Consider the following 14,748-nt stretch of genomic DNA (forward strand, 5'->3'; position numbering starts at 1 on the left):
CCCTACCCAGGTGGGAAAGGGAGGGGATCAAGAGCACTGTTGTCACTGGTTTAATTGCTGAGTTAAAACTGTGACAACGGATCTCTTTATGCCCTTAGCTTGGTCGCTTTGTAGAAGAGACAGATTGCTTTGCTTCACTTTGAGAAAACTTGATAAAAAACAACAATGTCACTTATTTTAGCAAAAGTGAAGACTTTCTTTAGGATGATCATGATAAAATAATGAGTATGATAATCAGCTCTACACAATAATTAAATTCTTTTATTGGATAGGCATTTTCACGGGTCAAAATTTGAAGTTTTTTTGTGTTAAAATTTCTGCAGTGCTTACAAATAATGTTTAGTTATGAAAATAAATGATAGTCCCATCTTTTCTTCTTCGTTTGTTCATGATTTCCAGTTACCTTAGCTTTCCTCTATTCATTTTTAGACTACTCATTTTTCATTTGGGTTTTTATACTGAAGCTGAATTTCCTAGATGTTGCATACAGCCCTCTCTTGACCTTTAGGTCCTTCTCCATAAACAGTCCCAGACAACGTCCTCCCTCAACAGAGACTACAAGATCTCATGAGTAATTCTCGATTATGGCAGTTTGTTACAGGATCTCCAATTGACCTTAAAAAAGCAGATCAATAAAGCTGAGAAAATTAATCAAAAGAACTTTAAAGGCAAATGACGTACATATGCAGAACTGTCAGAAGCCAAAAGGAACACTGCTGAGCCTCCACAAACCTCTAAATAACTGAAAAAAATACACCACCTTTCTAAAAGCAAGACAGAGGGAAATCCAGAGTATAAAAGAATGAAAGGAAATCAGGTAAGTATTTTCAATACGGTGGACAAGGAGTTCAGAAGGTGTGAGTTTATTTTTATCTTTTTTCTTTTTTTTTCTTTGTAAATGCACTGCAAGTCCAGCACATGCAAAATCTGTGACTGAATATGCTGCACCAAATGGGCCTCTTGCCACTAGGACATGCACATATCCAACTCACTCATTCAACAAAGGCATGGATGTTCTCCTCTTGCTCTTCTGCACCATGTTGGCTTGGTTCCTCAAGGAGATTCGAATGAGAGAGGGAGCCAGTCGACAAGGTTCACCATCCACTTGCATGGGGATAGACTTGTATGTTAAAAGTGTCACCTCACGGCACTGATGTAACCTCTCTCCATGACCACCCACCTGGAGAGCAGCCTGGGGGGAAAAAACAAAACAAACAGGACAGACAAAGAAAAGAAACCTCAGAACAGATAGTTGAGGCAGTTAAATCCAAAAGCAGTTTTGCTGACAGCACCCAGTACACAGTGTTCCACATGTAAGGCATTCTAACGAGCCATGATTAATGTATTTAACTCCAAAATTCCAAAGCAGGGATTAAAATTTCACAAAGAGAAGTGGTGAGCAACAAGTAGATGTGCTTGACCATACCCAAGAATGTCTGTGAGACCAAGGAAGAGAAATACTTTACAAGTGTTATTACGAACATTATTTACCATATTATCCGTTGATCCATAACATTAAGCGCATAGGGCAGGATTAAGGTCTTGACTTACATTTAGGCTGCTTTCTGTTAGTAGTGTGTTAATATTGTGGGGGTTTTTTCTCTGCAGCTGATAGGTGAGATTTACTAACCACACTATAAATTAGAAAAATACATTTCTGCACAAATATGTTTACTTAGAACTTGAAGGATCAGCTCATTGCCCTCTGTGTTTCATTTCTTGGAAATGAATTCTTGAACATGGTATAAATTGTTTTTAACAAGGTCCTTCTGTTTGCTCTTTTCAGCCTGTCTAATCTCTAGGCTAAGTTGCTGTGTAAACTTTAATAATAAGGATTTAAGATTTATATTATTTGCATTAAGAACAATGTTTCTTTCCTCAGCAGAACAAAAAGAGAGAGATGACACTTGTGCCAGAAATGTTACTAAATTTTCACCACATTTTTAGTGGGCACGTGAAAACTGTTAGGGCATATAATTTTGTATGATGTTTTATATTTGCTTCCAGTAGCCAGTTTTACACACACACACAGAAGAAGTACAACTTATATGTCATAGAATGAAATACACAACAGCTAAAAATAAAAAATTGTGATTATTTTACCATAGAACATTCCCACAATAAAAATGCCCATGCATGCTCTTTTCACTATAGTAATCTTGCCATTTAACTTGGGAGAACGGCACATGCAAATTAGCCATATTTTGCAAAGACTACATTTTTATTACTAAATAACATCTCTTTTATTCAAAAACTACAATTTGTCCTCCTCATTGAAAACCAGCCTTAGCTGACAGGAATGAGGAACACTTTGGACTGTGCAGCTCTGCCCACAGAATTCACCAAGCCTGGTAGCACCTCCGGGAAGGGTAACACCTGCAATATACTCACCAGTGAGGCCATGGTGAAGCCAATGACTTCAATGTAGCCATCATCATGGCGCTGAGGCTCAAAGTCTCTGTGATCTCCAGGGTTTCCCCAGGGCATTGTGCCAGCACAATACCTACAGAAAGAGGTTTGGAAAGAAAGCTTTGAGAAAGAAGTTTGCCCTGACTGTTAGTCTGGTCTGCTGTCCTCCAGGATTCAATTCAGGGACAACTAAAAGTTATGCTGGCAAGGACTGGACAAAAGGGATAATCTGTCTCTTGCTTCCAAGCTGCTACACTATCCATAAATGTCCACTATCCCTCATAATATTTAGCAGGTTCTTTTGTGAGAGGAAGCACTAGGAAATAGCTAACAGAGCAGCACCACTTCATCCTGCTTTGTTTTCTGTAGATGAGTTGTTGAGCCAGAAAACTGCTTAGCCCCTCTGCTAGCAGACATGGGGCTGCAACAGCAACTCCAGCCTTGGAGCTCCATTTTCTCTCTTCCCTGGTGGCTCAGAAACTCTAACTGCATAAGGACTGCAAAACATTTCATCGTTTGAGGAGGTAGGGAGAAATAAGAAGCAGGAACAGATGTAGCTGTGGCCCCTATCTTTCCTATTGTTAAAGAACGGATGTAAAAATTATCTAGGAGTTGTAGAAGGGAGAGAACTTCAGAGAGATGACACGAAGTAGAAGCTTGCAATGAGGGCAGTACAGGACTCAAAAGATCAAGTGTTTGGGAGTGCATGTGAAGCAAAGTGGTAGGTTGCCTAAAGAAGTGGTGTCCAAAATGGGGTGCCTGCCCCACAAGAAGTGTGCACGAAAAATCTTACAGTATGTGAAGAAATTATTGTTTGTACTTCTAATAAAGAAAAAAAAAAGCCACATTAAAATAGTGTCTGTTTCATCTTTATCACATCCTTTCTTAATTCCTATTTTTTGTGTGTTTCATAAGGCATCAGTACTAGTATATAATTTATAAATAAATGTATATATATTGACGTGGTGCTCAAGATATTTTTTTTATTGATAAGGATGCACAATTAAAAGAAGTTTGAACATTACTACTCTAGAGATAAGAAGATAGAAAATACAACTGTATATCTATTTGGGACTTCTAACATACTAAAAACATGTTAAAAACAGCATCTCTTTCAACAGTATAGTTTTGAAAAAAAAAATTGCATTTTTTCCCCATCCTCCCTCTGCTTCCCCCCTATTCTTTGTTCATACTCTGCTTCTAATTAAAGTGAAAAACAAGGCATATTTATCTTCACTATCTTGCTTGCAGTTTAGTTGCACTTTTGAAGGTGTGTTTTTTAATAATTTCTACTATCTCTCTATCAGGATATTCAACATTTTAAAGGATAGTTTAGCTGCAACCTGAACTCAGATCTCATTCTGAGGACAACTTGTAGGATTTTTTCTTTTTTCAATTAAAATAATATATTATTTTTCTTTTATAACTTCAAGCATCTGTCTTGAGCTTACCTGGGTATGTTTAAAAACACTATACACTGGAACTTCAGCTCCTGGATCTTTGGAGTCAGGTCTGTACCATCACACTACAAAGCCAAAGTGACAGAGCACAGAGAAATTGCTGAATGGAGCCACAGACAAGGGAAGTGTTGCTGCTTTGTAACAACTTTCCCAAGACTTTCCTTGGAATTTGTTGCAAATGTCATGCTCAAAACTGAAAAGTAACAGAGCCATTAAACTCTCACCTCCTCTATCTCCACTCCCCCACTTCCCACAATACTATGACATAATTTCTTATACTTACCACAACTTTAACATGCTTGGATAAATCTCTTGAGCTTCTTTGCAGAAAGTCTGTAAAGGCTGCCTGCAACAAAAATAAGTGCAGGAATTTTTAACAGTGTGTCTTCTCTTCTCTGTCATTTCTTATTCCACCACAGAGCTAATTACCAAAATTACATTCCTTTGTCAAAGCTATTCTTTTTTGCTCTCAGGAGATATGATTTTTTATTATTATTTTTAAAAATTATGATGCTTTTGAGAGGTTCATCAAATAAGTTCCTCAGGCATCCAAGGATTTAAATGCAAATTCTTGTTCAAATATTTAAGGCACATGGATATAATGGGAGTCAACATCCAGAAAAAACATGATATGTCATGCATTATCAAATTAGTGTTTCTCTCATTCAGATGATTTAATTAATGTTCTCATTAACTGCATTTTAAAGTAAAGTGCTGCCCATGTACCTCCTGAATGCAGAAGTGGATAGTTTTATTTGCATGCTCACATCTAAAGATGAATCACTCCAAATAACTGATTTCTACCCTCCACTCCCATGGCCTGTATCAAAGACTACTCCTCAAAGCTCCAAATGCACAGGCTGACACTCAGGGAATTTCTCTAGGAAAGTCAATATCAATGTATTGCACAAATCCTGAAAGAAGCAGAGCAGTTTTTTGAGAAGCTTATGAGCCAGAAGAAGGAGCAAGACATGGCCAGTGCTGTGTCCAAAGGAGTAGTATTTCTCTCACATACTAAGCACTGTAAAACAACTATGATTCAGGCACCTTCCTACAGACACTTGTATGGTATTTCCAGAAAATGTACGTGTGCACTTCGAATTGCAGCAGGCAAAATGAATAGCCATGAGCTCCTGATGTAGGAAAATGAGGGGGAAGGTACTTTAAGATAACATTCAAACAACTAAATTAGGATCATTCTGTAAGATCAATCATAACTTACCCCTGCATAAAACATTTTATTTCTAAATCGGCTGTTGAATTTCTCTGGATTTGCTTCTGTGAAAGGATAAAAATGAAAAATGTGAACATCGTAATAAAACAAGTATCCTTCATTATACTTTCACATTCCCTTCTAGCACTGTAGTGCTTGCAGCACACATCACTCAGTGAAAATATTAACATAACTAGAGTTTCCTGTTTGAGAATCCACCATCTGTGCATTCACCTGCTATCAGATTTCAAACACTGATATTGAATTCTTCCTCTTTGCTGTAGAGTGAAAGTAGATGGAAACATGAGCAAAGAGATAACAAGAATGCAATTATTAATTTAGCACCTCTCTGACTACTAATTTTATGAACCCTCAGTACCACTTGCGAGACAAGGCAGAATAGACCTCTAATCATTATTAGAAATCTGTGAAACACTAATCCATGCTTTGAAGGAGGAGAAAAGCATCAATAAATTATACAATGAAACAGACGCTTAAATTCTGGTGTGTAGCAAAGATGTACTGAGGAATAGAAATACTTCTGCAGAAATAAAAAATAAAAATTAAAATAAGCAGTTCCTCTAAAATCCATTTAGAGATCTGTTTTTTTTTTATTAGACTCTAAGTTATGGAAAATTGTAAGGGTCCAGTAGTAGCACAAATCTAATGGTTAATTATTCTCGCTGTAAAAATAAATGTGGAGTTTTTTTTCCTATCTTGAACTTTTCAGACTTCCACTGCCAACTGCTAAATCTTATTACACTTCTCTATCAGATTAAAGAGCCCTCAACTATCAGATATTTTCTCCTTGAGTAAATACTTACAGGCAGTGATTAAATCACCTCTTAACCTTCTTTCCAATAAGATGAATTGAGCTCCTTTAATCTATCAGCATAAGGCATGCTTGCAGGAATACAAGTCATTCTCATGTCTCCTTGGGAACTGATTTCCTAGCCTGTGGCATCCCGGGATTTTGGAAGCAGCCCTTCTGACACTGTGTTCAGTGGTAGTACTAACCACCCATCCTTGCTCAGTAATTCTCCATGTTTTCACTGGAATATTAAGACAGCCCTTTTGGCTGCAAAAACACACCAGTGTGAATACTTCCTAATTACTTCTCAATCAAGTGAAAGAATGCTTCTTTGTTCTCTTTGAAGCCACTAGCCTCACAATATAGGCCTCCATTTTGTAGGAATGAGCTACTTTACATTTCTTGTTTGATTGCTGAGCTACTCTCATCATCTATTTGTTGCGTTGCAGGTGAGCCTGGAATACAGTTAGGGACACCTCTTTTTAAAACAATTAATTTAACTGCGTATGTAAATCTCGTCTCAGTTACTGAGCTCACAGTTCTTCACAGAAAGTCTCAACATCCCATACTAAGAAGTAGGAGGCTCCTGAAAGCTCAGTGCCCATGATGCATGCTCTCTGATGGGGTTATGCCTAATGGCTCCAGGCAGCAGCCACCAGGCCACATGGATCTTACAACAAAGACTGACAAGAACCAAAGCCCCAGTTTGGAATTGGTTAATCAGAAAAGGAGCCTTATTGAGGTCGGGGACCTTCAACATACTGAACTTCTCCTACTCCTGACATTGCAAATGAGTGTGGGCACGGTGGGAGGACTGTGATGTAGAGTAGAGCCTAAAGTTGATTAGAGTGCCATTTAAGTTGGAGGAATAGATCACTGACTGCTTATCTAAGGCTCACTCCATCCTCACCTTTCTCAAGCCATCAAGGGAAAAGGAAAGTGTAAGTGTGTGTGTGTGTGTGTGTGTGTGCTTGAGAGAGTGGGGGGAGGTGTCCTGTAAATGAACAGCCCCGGAGAGCTGAGAGAGCAAACAACATGCCAACAAGCATAAAGTAAATTGCATCTCCCTTGATCCACCAAAACATGAGAATAACAAGGAAGGAAACTCTGACTCTGGAATAAAGCTGCTACCCAGAACACTTCCTAAAGAAGCAGAGCTAAATACGTTAGGCTTGGAGTCAGCCCTCAAGGCTCAATCTGATTAGTCACAATAAGAGTGTAGATGTTACCATGGAAAAGGCCACATTCATATACAGGTTCCTCTGAGAAATTGAAATTACTTCTTATTCTAAATATAACAGTTGACCAATCTTCGTTGCATGAAATGCCCTGATAGTCTGAGTTCAAATCAACCTAATTTATTTTGGTTTGATGGGGGAGAGGAGAAAGAGGAAGAGTGGAGGGGCATGGGGTTTTTTTGTTCGTTTTACTACTATATGTGGTTACAAAAGCTCCATGTCAGCAACTGCAGACAACTACTTAATGGACCAGGTGTAACAGCCATGAATGTGCTTTAAGTTTTGCTAAAGTTTTGCACAGACTTTCTATAGATTGTCATCAGTTGTAAATAAAATGACAATCTTAATCTGCTGAGATGAAACACGATAAAACCCACACATCAGAAACATCTCTAAGGCTACAAGCTTTTCCCTCCTAAAACACATAGGACTCATTTGTGTATTTTAGCATTTGAGAGGGTAAGGAAGACGCCAGCAGTAACGACTTGGGAGAGCAGACATTTGTGCTATGAAAAGCTCTCCTGACCACATACACACACTCACAGGCACACAGCTTGCTCTGCCAAATATTTTTTCAGTCATGTAAATTTTTAAAACACTGGCATCTCTGGAATAACATCCATTCTTTATCGTATTCCATTACTTCATTATTAAGTAATGCCTCCATTAAGTGAGAAAGTAGTCATGCATTTCATCTACGCAGTATATTCACAGGCACATTAGCAATGCTCGGTGATATGCCTTCATAAAAATTAAAAAAAAAAAAGGCATACAGCTGTCATAATTTCATTCCTGTGCCCTTTTGTGGCTCCTCATTATTATTCTTAAACCTTGAAGCAGTCTTAAACATTATTAAATTTGCATTAGCTCAATCCATCATGTATTCTGCCCTTTATTTAGCATGGCATTAGTGTGCTGTCTTTTCTTCTTGAAATGACACTCAGAGACTACCAAACTGAAGAGAAGGGAGGCTGCCATCCAGAAAAAACATCTGCATCTGAAGCTGGAATGACCAAAAGCTGACAATTTAGCAAGATTTGTTTATACAAGCATGGCAGCCTAAACCGTATAAATAGAGAAGTTCACATTAGTCCAAAGCCCACCTGTTAAGCCACATTTGGATCTGTATGGAATGGTATAACTGCAGTCACCAAGGGGACAAACAAGATATTACAACAGCTCAAATTGCTGACAATTTTGTGGATTTCATTAAAACCTTTCACTTGCATAGAGACTTTCTGGGACTGCACAAAGTTCAATGACATTATGCTGTATGCATCCATAGGTCACAGCTGCTGAGTTTGAAAATACTGCTACCCTCCACCTACCCTACTACTTCCACAGCCTCACAGCTTTTTATCCTCCCTCCACGTGCATGCTGGAGAGAAATTTGGCACCTGACTTTTGCTTTTATTCTGACACTTCTGCATCAGCATAAATTTCCTTTATATCTGTACTTGATATCTCCTCTAGAAGATCAAAACCTTTGAAAAGCTCCCCTTTTCGCCTTTTGCCTCGAGTGAGTGCCATTTTCCCTTGTACTTTTTTCATTTTCAAATTGTGAAGTCCCTTGGAAACTCATGATACAACTCATGCTTGTGTCTGTGTCTTGGGGTTTTATAGTTAAGCCTTCTTTCTCATTTGTAAGAAGAGGATGTGAAATCCAACTCCATTTTTAATTCATAAAATAACTGCTCATTTCCAAAGCTAAGGAGGAAAAAGTTCTGATTACCTCTAGATTCATGGAACTCCAGTGTAACATGTGCATCAAATCCAAGGCTGAAGTAATTATTGAAGACACTAAGTGGAAGCTGTAATTGAAAAATAAAAAATAAAAAAGACATATAAAAATAACATGAATTAAATATTCCACGACATACCAGGAATTAACTACTTTATATCTGGGGTCTCATGGAAACATAATAAGAAGGTGGAACATATTAGAGAAATGTATGCAGAAGACTGTTCTGAAAGTTAGTAGTATCTTGTGGAAGGTGATCAGATACAAATGTGTAAACAACACAAATACATTTTCAGTGCTTTATGATCATGTATATATCTTTGTAAACACATCAAAGGATTCCTTATGTTCTCATTGAGATTTCCCATAATGCTGCTCCACTTCACATGTCAGTACAAGGGTTTTCCTAATTGCTGGCACTTCAAGATCAGCATGGAAAAGGAAACTCAGGCTGTGTTCTTCCTGCTTCATACATAATCAGGAGTGATGCAAGTCTCAGACAAGAAGCCCTAATTCTATTGAGGATGCATGAGGCAGAGAAGCACACATCTGACCTCTTCATCATTACACATGCCCAGCATGGCTGTGGAGAGAGAACAGTAGCATCCAATAGAGAAGATGGAAATTATTAATGAGAAGAGGAAAATGGTTCTCAATATTTTCTATTACTATAACACTTGCAACATTTCCAGTCCAAATGACACACCAATAAATGTGATCCCCTCACAAACCTTTCTTATTATTCAATTATCAAGGTCGTGGAAACCCAGACACCAAGACATTAAATACAAAAATATACTACTCCTCGCTGTAAAGTAGGAAAGAGTTGGTAATCACTAACAAAATTTGAAGGAATTCTATGTCCTGTTTTTAGATTTACATCTAATTTAGGAATGGATGGTGGTCACAAGGTTACTTCTCCTGTCACCCCATGTTAAGTAGAGAAAATAAACAACGACCTTTCAGATAAGATGCTAGGGATTTTTGCCAGGAGTGAGTTCTTCAGATAAACGCTCAATGTCTGAGACTTACAAACAACAAATAAATGGCTGGTATGTATTACATTTCACACACCTCCGGAAGCAATGACACATGAAAAGGAACAAAAGGAAGAAATGCAACCAAAGAATTAAAAAGTTTTAGAGATTCCCTACTAGTGCATCGTATGGTAGGATCCAAATACGTTCTTAAGCACTCTGTAGTCTCCCTGGGAAAAAGAAGGCTCTAACCTTACGTGCCCCATCCTCCAGCTCATCTTGTGGCAAATCAGGGTTGCGCTCAACCTGGAGGTTCCAGCGGTCCAGCTGGACAATGGTCCCATCTTCTACATGGCACAGTATCTTGGACACTGGTTCATCTGTGTAACCCTAATAGCAAACGGAGTGTCACCAGAGTATCAGCCATGATTAGTGAAAGCAAAGTAAGTGACTCACCAATTACCTGGCAGACTTCCCTCCTTTCATAGGGGACAGATCAAATGTTCTTAAGAACACCTCAAAATATTGCTAGATTTTGACATATCAAGCACTTTAGCAAGCTATTGCTAAGATATACAAGTCTTGGGCACACAAAGTAAGACCATAAGGAGAGGAAAGCAAAGCGTATTTGCTTTGCTTGGACTAACTCCAGTGGAGTAGTCAAGGATAAATACAGGGAAATAAACTTTAAACTATCCTTAAATTAGAAGCCTACATATCCTCCTCATTACTTGGCCTGAAACACCAGACAGTTACATCCATAAACGCTTTTATTACAACAACAACATCATTAGTAATTCAAGATCCCAGACTGGAAATTGTACCAAATCATAGTGTATAACTGAAATAGACCTTGGACACAGTCTTGCCTGTATTTTTTGCCAAAATGAAGTTTCACCTTACTGCACAAATAAATCAGACCAGCAAGTTGAGAGCCTGCACAGAAGGGTACCCCAGTCAGTGCTTACCCCACCCCAGTTGAGGGTGCGGGCAAGGTCATTCCCAGTGCCAAGTGGAAGGACAGCCACAGGAGGAGGGGGACTGAGTTGCAGCTCATCAAGGATGGAGAGGATCCAGCCCACCTATAAAATGGAAAATGCACAGAACTATTAGTCAGGAAGATTAAAAGGGGCAGGAGCAAAAAAGAAAAAGACGTTTTGATCATGTCCTGTTTACAGATAAGATCACACGAAACTGAAGGGAGGAGGAGAAATGAGGACATCTGAAATATAACTCTACAACTGCCCCATCTCAGGTTTCACCTTTTGGAGAACAAGTACAGCAGTTTAAATGAAGTTCCTCTAAAAGCAGAAGCAGTTGGATGCAAACAATGTCTATCTTTAACAGCAACAGAGCTACTGAGGAGAGGGAGAATGGAAGTTGTTGTTCTTTAAACAGGAAGTGAAAACACATAGAATTACACCTGCCAAGGCTGCCTATTGCTCTGAAAAATAATGTAGTAAAAATGAGTGAAGAATCATATAGGCAGTTCAAGATAAAATTTTTTAAATGCCCTTATACTAGAATAAATTAAAACTTTGACAACTGTCATGAAAGAAGATAAGAGAGACACATTAAATCAGCACAGTATCTCAGAGTATGTCCTGGAACTGAGTTAGAGGGTCCAGATCAAGTCAAGCATGGACTTGGTGGTAGGTCTCCCATTCTCCAGACAAGAGACCTTAATGCTGAATTATTTCACTCAGTGCAATGCATTATATGTATTTATTCTAGTAGTACTTACACAAGTATACATACAAATAAGTAGAAGACTAAAAGACTACAAAAAAAGACAAATGCTGATGTTCATGGTTGAATTTCTAAAACTTTAAAGACTGAAACTCCTATTACAGGAAAACAGAACTTTTTCTTAAATTTTTTCTTACCTCAAAAAAACCCAAAACTGTGTAAGAACCTGTGCTGCATTTTAAAACAAGGAATTGAGAAAAAAATAAACCTATGATAAAATTGGACCTATTTTATTTTCCTGATGCCAATGTTCAAAGATACAATTTCTACTAGAAATGTGAGCTTTTAAATAAGACATAAAAATGAAATCTTAACTGCATATGGACAGGATTTTCCTCCCCAGTTATGAGGGGAGGAAAAATCCCCAACTCACTATTGCTATGATTTTAAATAGATTCTTACCCCAAACTGGGATGAAACTGGAGCTTTAGGACACATACCCAACATAACACGGGCAATGGGAATGACAGAATTTGAAGGGTTGTATTTCGAAGGTCATATTTGACAGATATAGCAACCACCACTCTATCTGGTATTCTAAAGTATGTCTTTCTCAAGTTTCCTAAAGAAATTTGATTAAGCATAAGTAGCATTTATCAGGTAGTTATTTATTATAACTGATTGTACAATTATTAAATCATTCATCTGGGATGTGAACCAACATTACAGGTCATTGTTTGACAACAGTGATCTGTATCACTTAATGTCCACGAACTAAATGCAGTCCTTAAGAGATTTTCAGAGATTAGCAATCCTCTGCCTTTCATAGAATCATGGAATTGTTTGGGTTGGGAGGGACCTAAAAGATCATCTAGTTCCAACCCCCCTGCCATAGGCAGGGACACCTCCCACTAGTCCAGGCTGCTCAAAGCCCCATCCAACCTGGCGTTGAACATTTCTAGTGAGGGGGAATCAATTTCAAAAATCTATCCTTCAGTATTGATCACAGGAGACAGGAAAAAAGAGTCCTGATAACTTCACTGGGGAGAGGACTCCTTAAAGAGACTTTTGTCATTAGCCCTTTGTCATTGGCACTGACTTAAATCCATACATTTGTGCCTCAGCCTCCCAGTAGTGCAGGTAGCTTTAACTTTTAACTGATAAATAGGCACTTCAAATAACTAATTTGTAAGTACAACACTTCTATTTAACTTGAGGTCATTTCTAAACACTGCATATTAGTTTTACAATCTCGGAGGACAAAGGCTATCATTTCCCTGTAAACAGAAAGCTCCTGACTGCTTTGAAATCAAAGCTTTCCACTTATTCCCTGGAAATAAACAGCAAGCAAAGATGATGGAAAAGTTACAGTAAGTTCTCATTCACCTCAATAATGCAAGTTAACATCTGGTCTCATTGAATATTCACTAGGTCCATTTGAGCCAGGTTTTTTCATTTCTAGGTGCAATGACTTTGGGAATAACTAGTTATTAATTTGCTTCAAACTGAGCAGCAGCAAATGTAATAGCAGAGTATTGCTCATACTAACGAGAAGGTGCTGCCACCTGTCGCTTGCACTGCTTAGCAAAGGTAAAATAAAAGATGGTCAGACAAATGCAGCCTCGTTAATTTCTGTTTTAATATTCTCGAGATTAAGATTATTTTTTCCCCTATTAAAATACAGGGTTTCTCAGATAGAAGCAGCAAAGATTTTCAGAAGCTGATTGAAATTCTTTGCAACTATGCTTCCTGCTAAAGCAATGTCTTGCAGGTTCTCAAGGAACATTCACAATTCAGTAGTATTTCAGGTCCCAGATACCAGCATGACAATAGTCAAATAATATATTTGCTTTACTCTTGCAGAGTAAGCACTGGCATTAATAATGTCTAGAGCTGGCATTTTAAAAGAACTCACGGAAGCTGAACAGAAAGTTACACCAGAAATGCAAGCAAAGATGAGTTGAGTGTTGGTTCAGGGGAAAAAAAAAAAAAAAAAAAAATAGAGAGAGAAAGAAAAGCCTTCCTATGCCTTTAATATTTAGATACATCAATTCTGGCCAGCCATTGCATCTAGCAACCAGTAATGCATTTTCCTTACCCTAGTTATAGTTACAACTATTACCAACGTTTGGGGAACTGATCTTCACAGAGATTAATGGTCAGTTTTCAACTGTTTTTAGGCACTCAGCAGCACAGACTGGAAATTACAATATTCCTCAGTACTGGAAAGAGTAATGTAGTTGTAATGCCTCCATTACCACTCTTGGCCTCCAGGCCCCCATAGACCCTACCTCCAACTGAAAGTGCCTAAATCCTTTTAAGATCTGTCCCTTTTCATTTATCTGACAACAAACAGAAATTCAATAATAAAGAAAAATAATTACCCTGGACCTGCCAGATCTCAGACTAATAGCATCACCAATGCAATATTCTTCCTTACAGATACTTGTAAAGAAAGTGGGGAAATTCACTCTCTTTGGGAACAGAGGAGACACTATTTTGGCTGTATTCGATCATCATAGAGATGATAGCAAGAAGAAGCAGAAATTAAGATATGATGGCCCCCAGACACTGACAACCTGCTAGAACCTCAGGTCTGTGTAAAAAATGAGAGGAGGCCAGCAAGGTTAGTCTTTATGTTTTTGGTGTACCAAACTTATGCATTACTTTTTTGGTGTACCAAACTTTTATGCATAAATCAAGTAAGACCCTAGACATTAGGATCTGGGTCCATCATTATGCAGGCCAGGCCACCCAGAAAAATTTTCAAAATGTAGGTTTCACAAACATAAGGTATGTTCTCTGGCTCTGCAGGCATCACAAGGTGTGGATTGCACAACTGCCATGAATTCAGTCTTTTGGGTGATGAATGTGAGGCTACTGGGCTTCAGGTACCTACCGTCCCATCCCCGCCGCAGGCCAGGATCCGCAGGTTTGGCACTTTTCTGTACAACTCCAGCCTGGCCAGAGGAAGAAAAAGTAAAAAAAAAAAAAAGGGGTGGGGGGTAGGAAACAGTCAGAACAATGATGTAGGCACTTTTAATGCATTTTGCCAAGTGACAGCTTAAGTGCTGCTTATTGCCTTTTCAAATATTTATTAGTAAGGGTGTGGGTGAAGACAGAAAAATAGAAAATAAATAAATGTCAGTGCCATCAAAAGCCTCGGCAGTGAGGCGGCCATAAATCAGCCCTGGCAGTCACAGGTGGCAT

General features: G+C 38.4%; 1 protein-coding gene across 1 annotated transcript in view; it reads right to left on the bottom strand.

Moving 5' to 3' along the window:
- The window catches only part of DGKI (diacylglycerol kinase, iota), a 113,805-nt gene that overhangs the window by 78,205 nt on the left and 20,852 nt on the right, over positions 1-14,748 (bottom strand). Inside the window, exons 10-18 of the mRNA XM_010008203.1 lie at positions 14,438-14,498; positions 10,818-10,931; positions 10,102-10,239; positions 8,864-8,942; positions 5,092-5,147; positions 4,153-4,215; positions 3,861-3,934; positions 2,392-2,503; positions 993-1,192 (exon numbers count right to left, since the gene is read on the bottom strand). Coding sequence (XP_010006505.1) covers positions 993-1,192; positions 2,392-2,503; positions 3,861-3,934; positions 4,153-4,215; positions 5,092-5,147; positions 8,864-8,942; positions 10,102-10,239; positions 10,818-10,931; positions 14,438-14,498 — 897 coding nt within the window. The remainder of the gene's footprint in view (positions 1-992; positions 1,193-2,391; positions 2,504-3,860; positions 3,935-4,152; positions 4,216-5,091; positions 5,148-8,863; positions 8,943-10,101; positions 10,240-10,817; positions 10,932-14,437; positions 14,499-14,748) is intronic.

Source organism: Chaetura pelagica, unplaced genomic scaffold (genome assembly GCF_000747805.2).
Source record: "Chaetura pelagica isolate M959 unplaced genomic scaffold, ChaPel_1.0 scaffold92, whole genome shotgun sequence".
Classification (NCBI taxonomy): Eukaryota; Metazoa; Chordata; class Aves; order Apodiformes; family Apodidae; genus Chaetura; species Chaetura pelagica.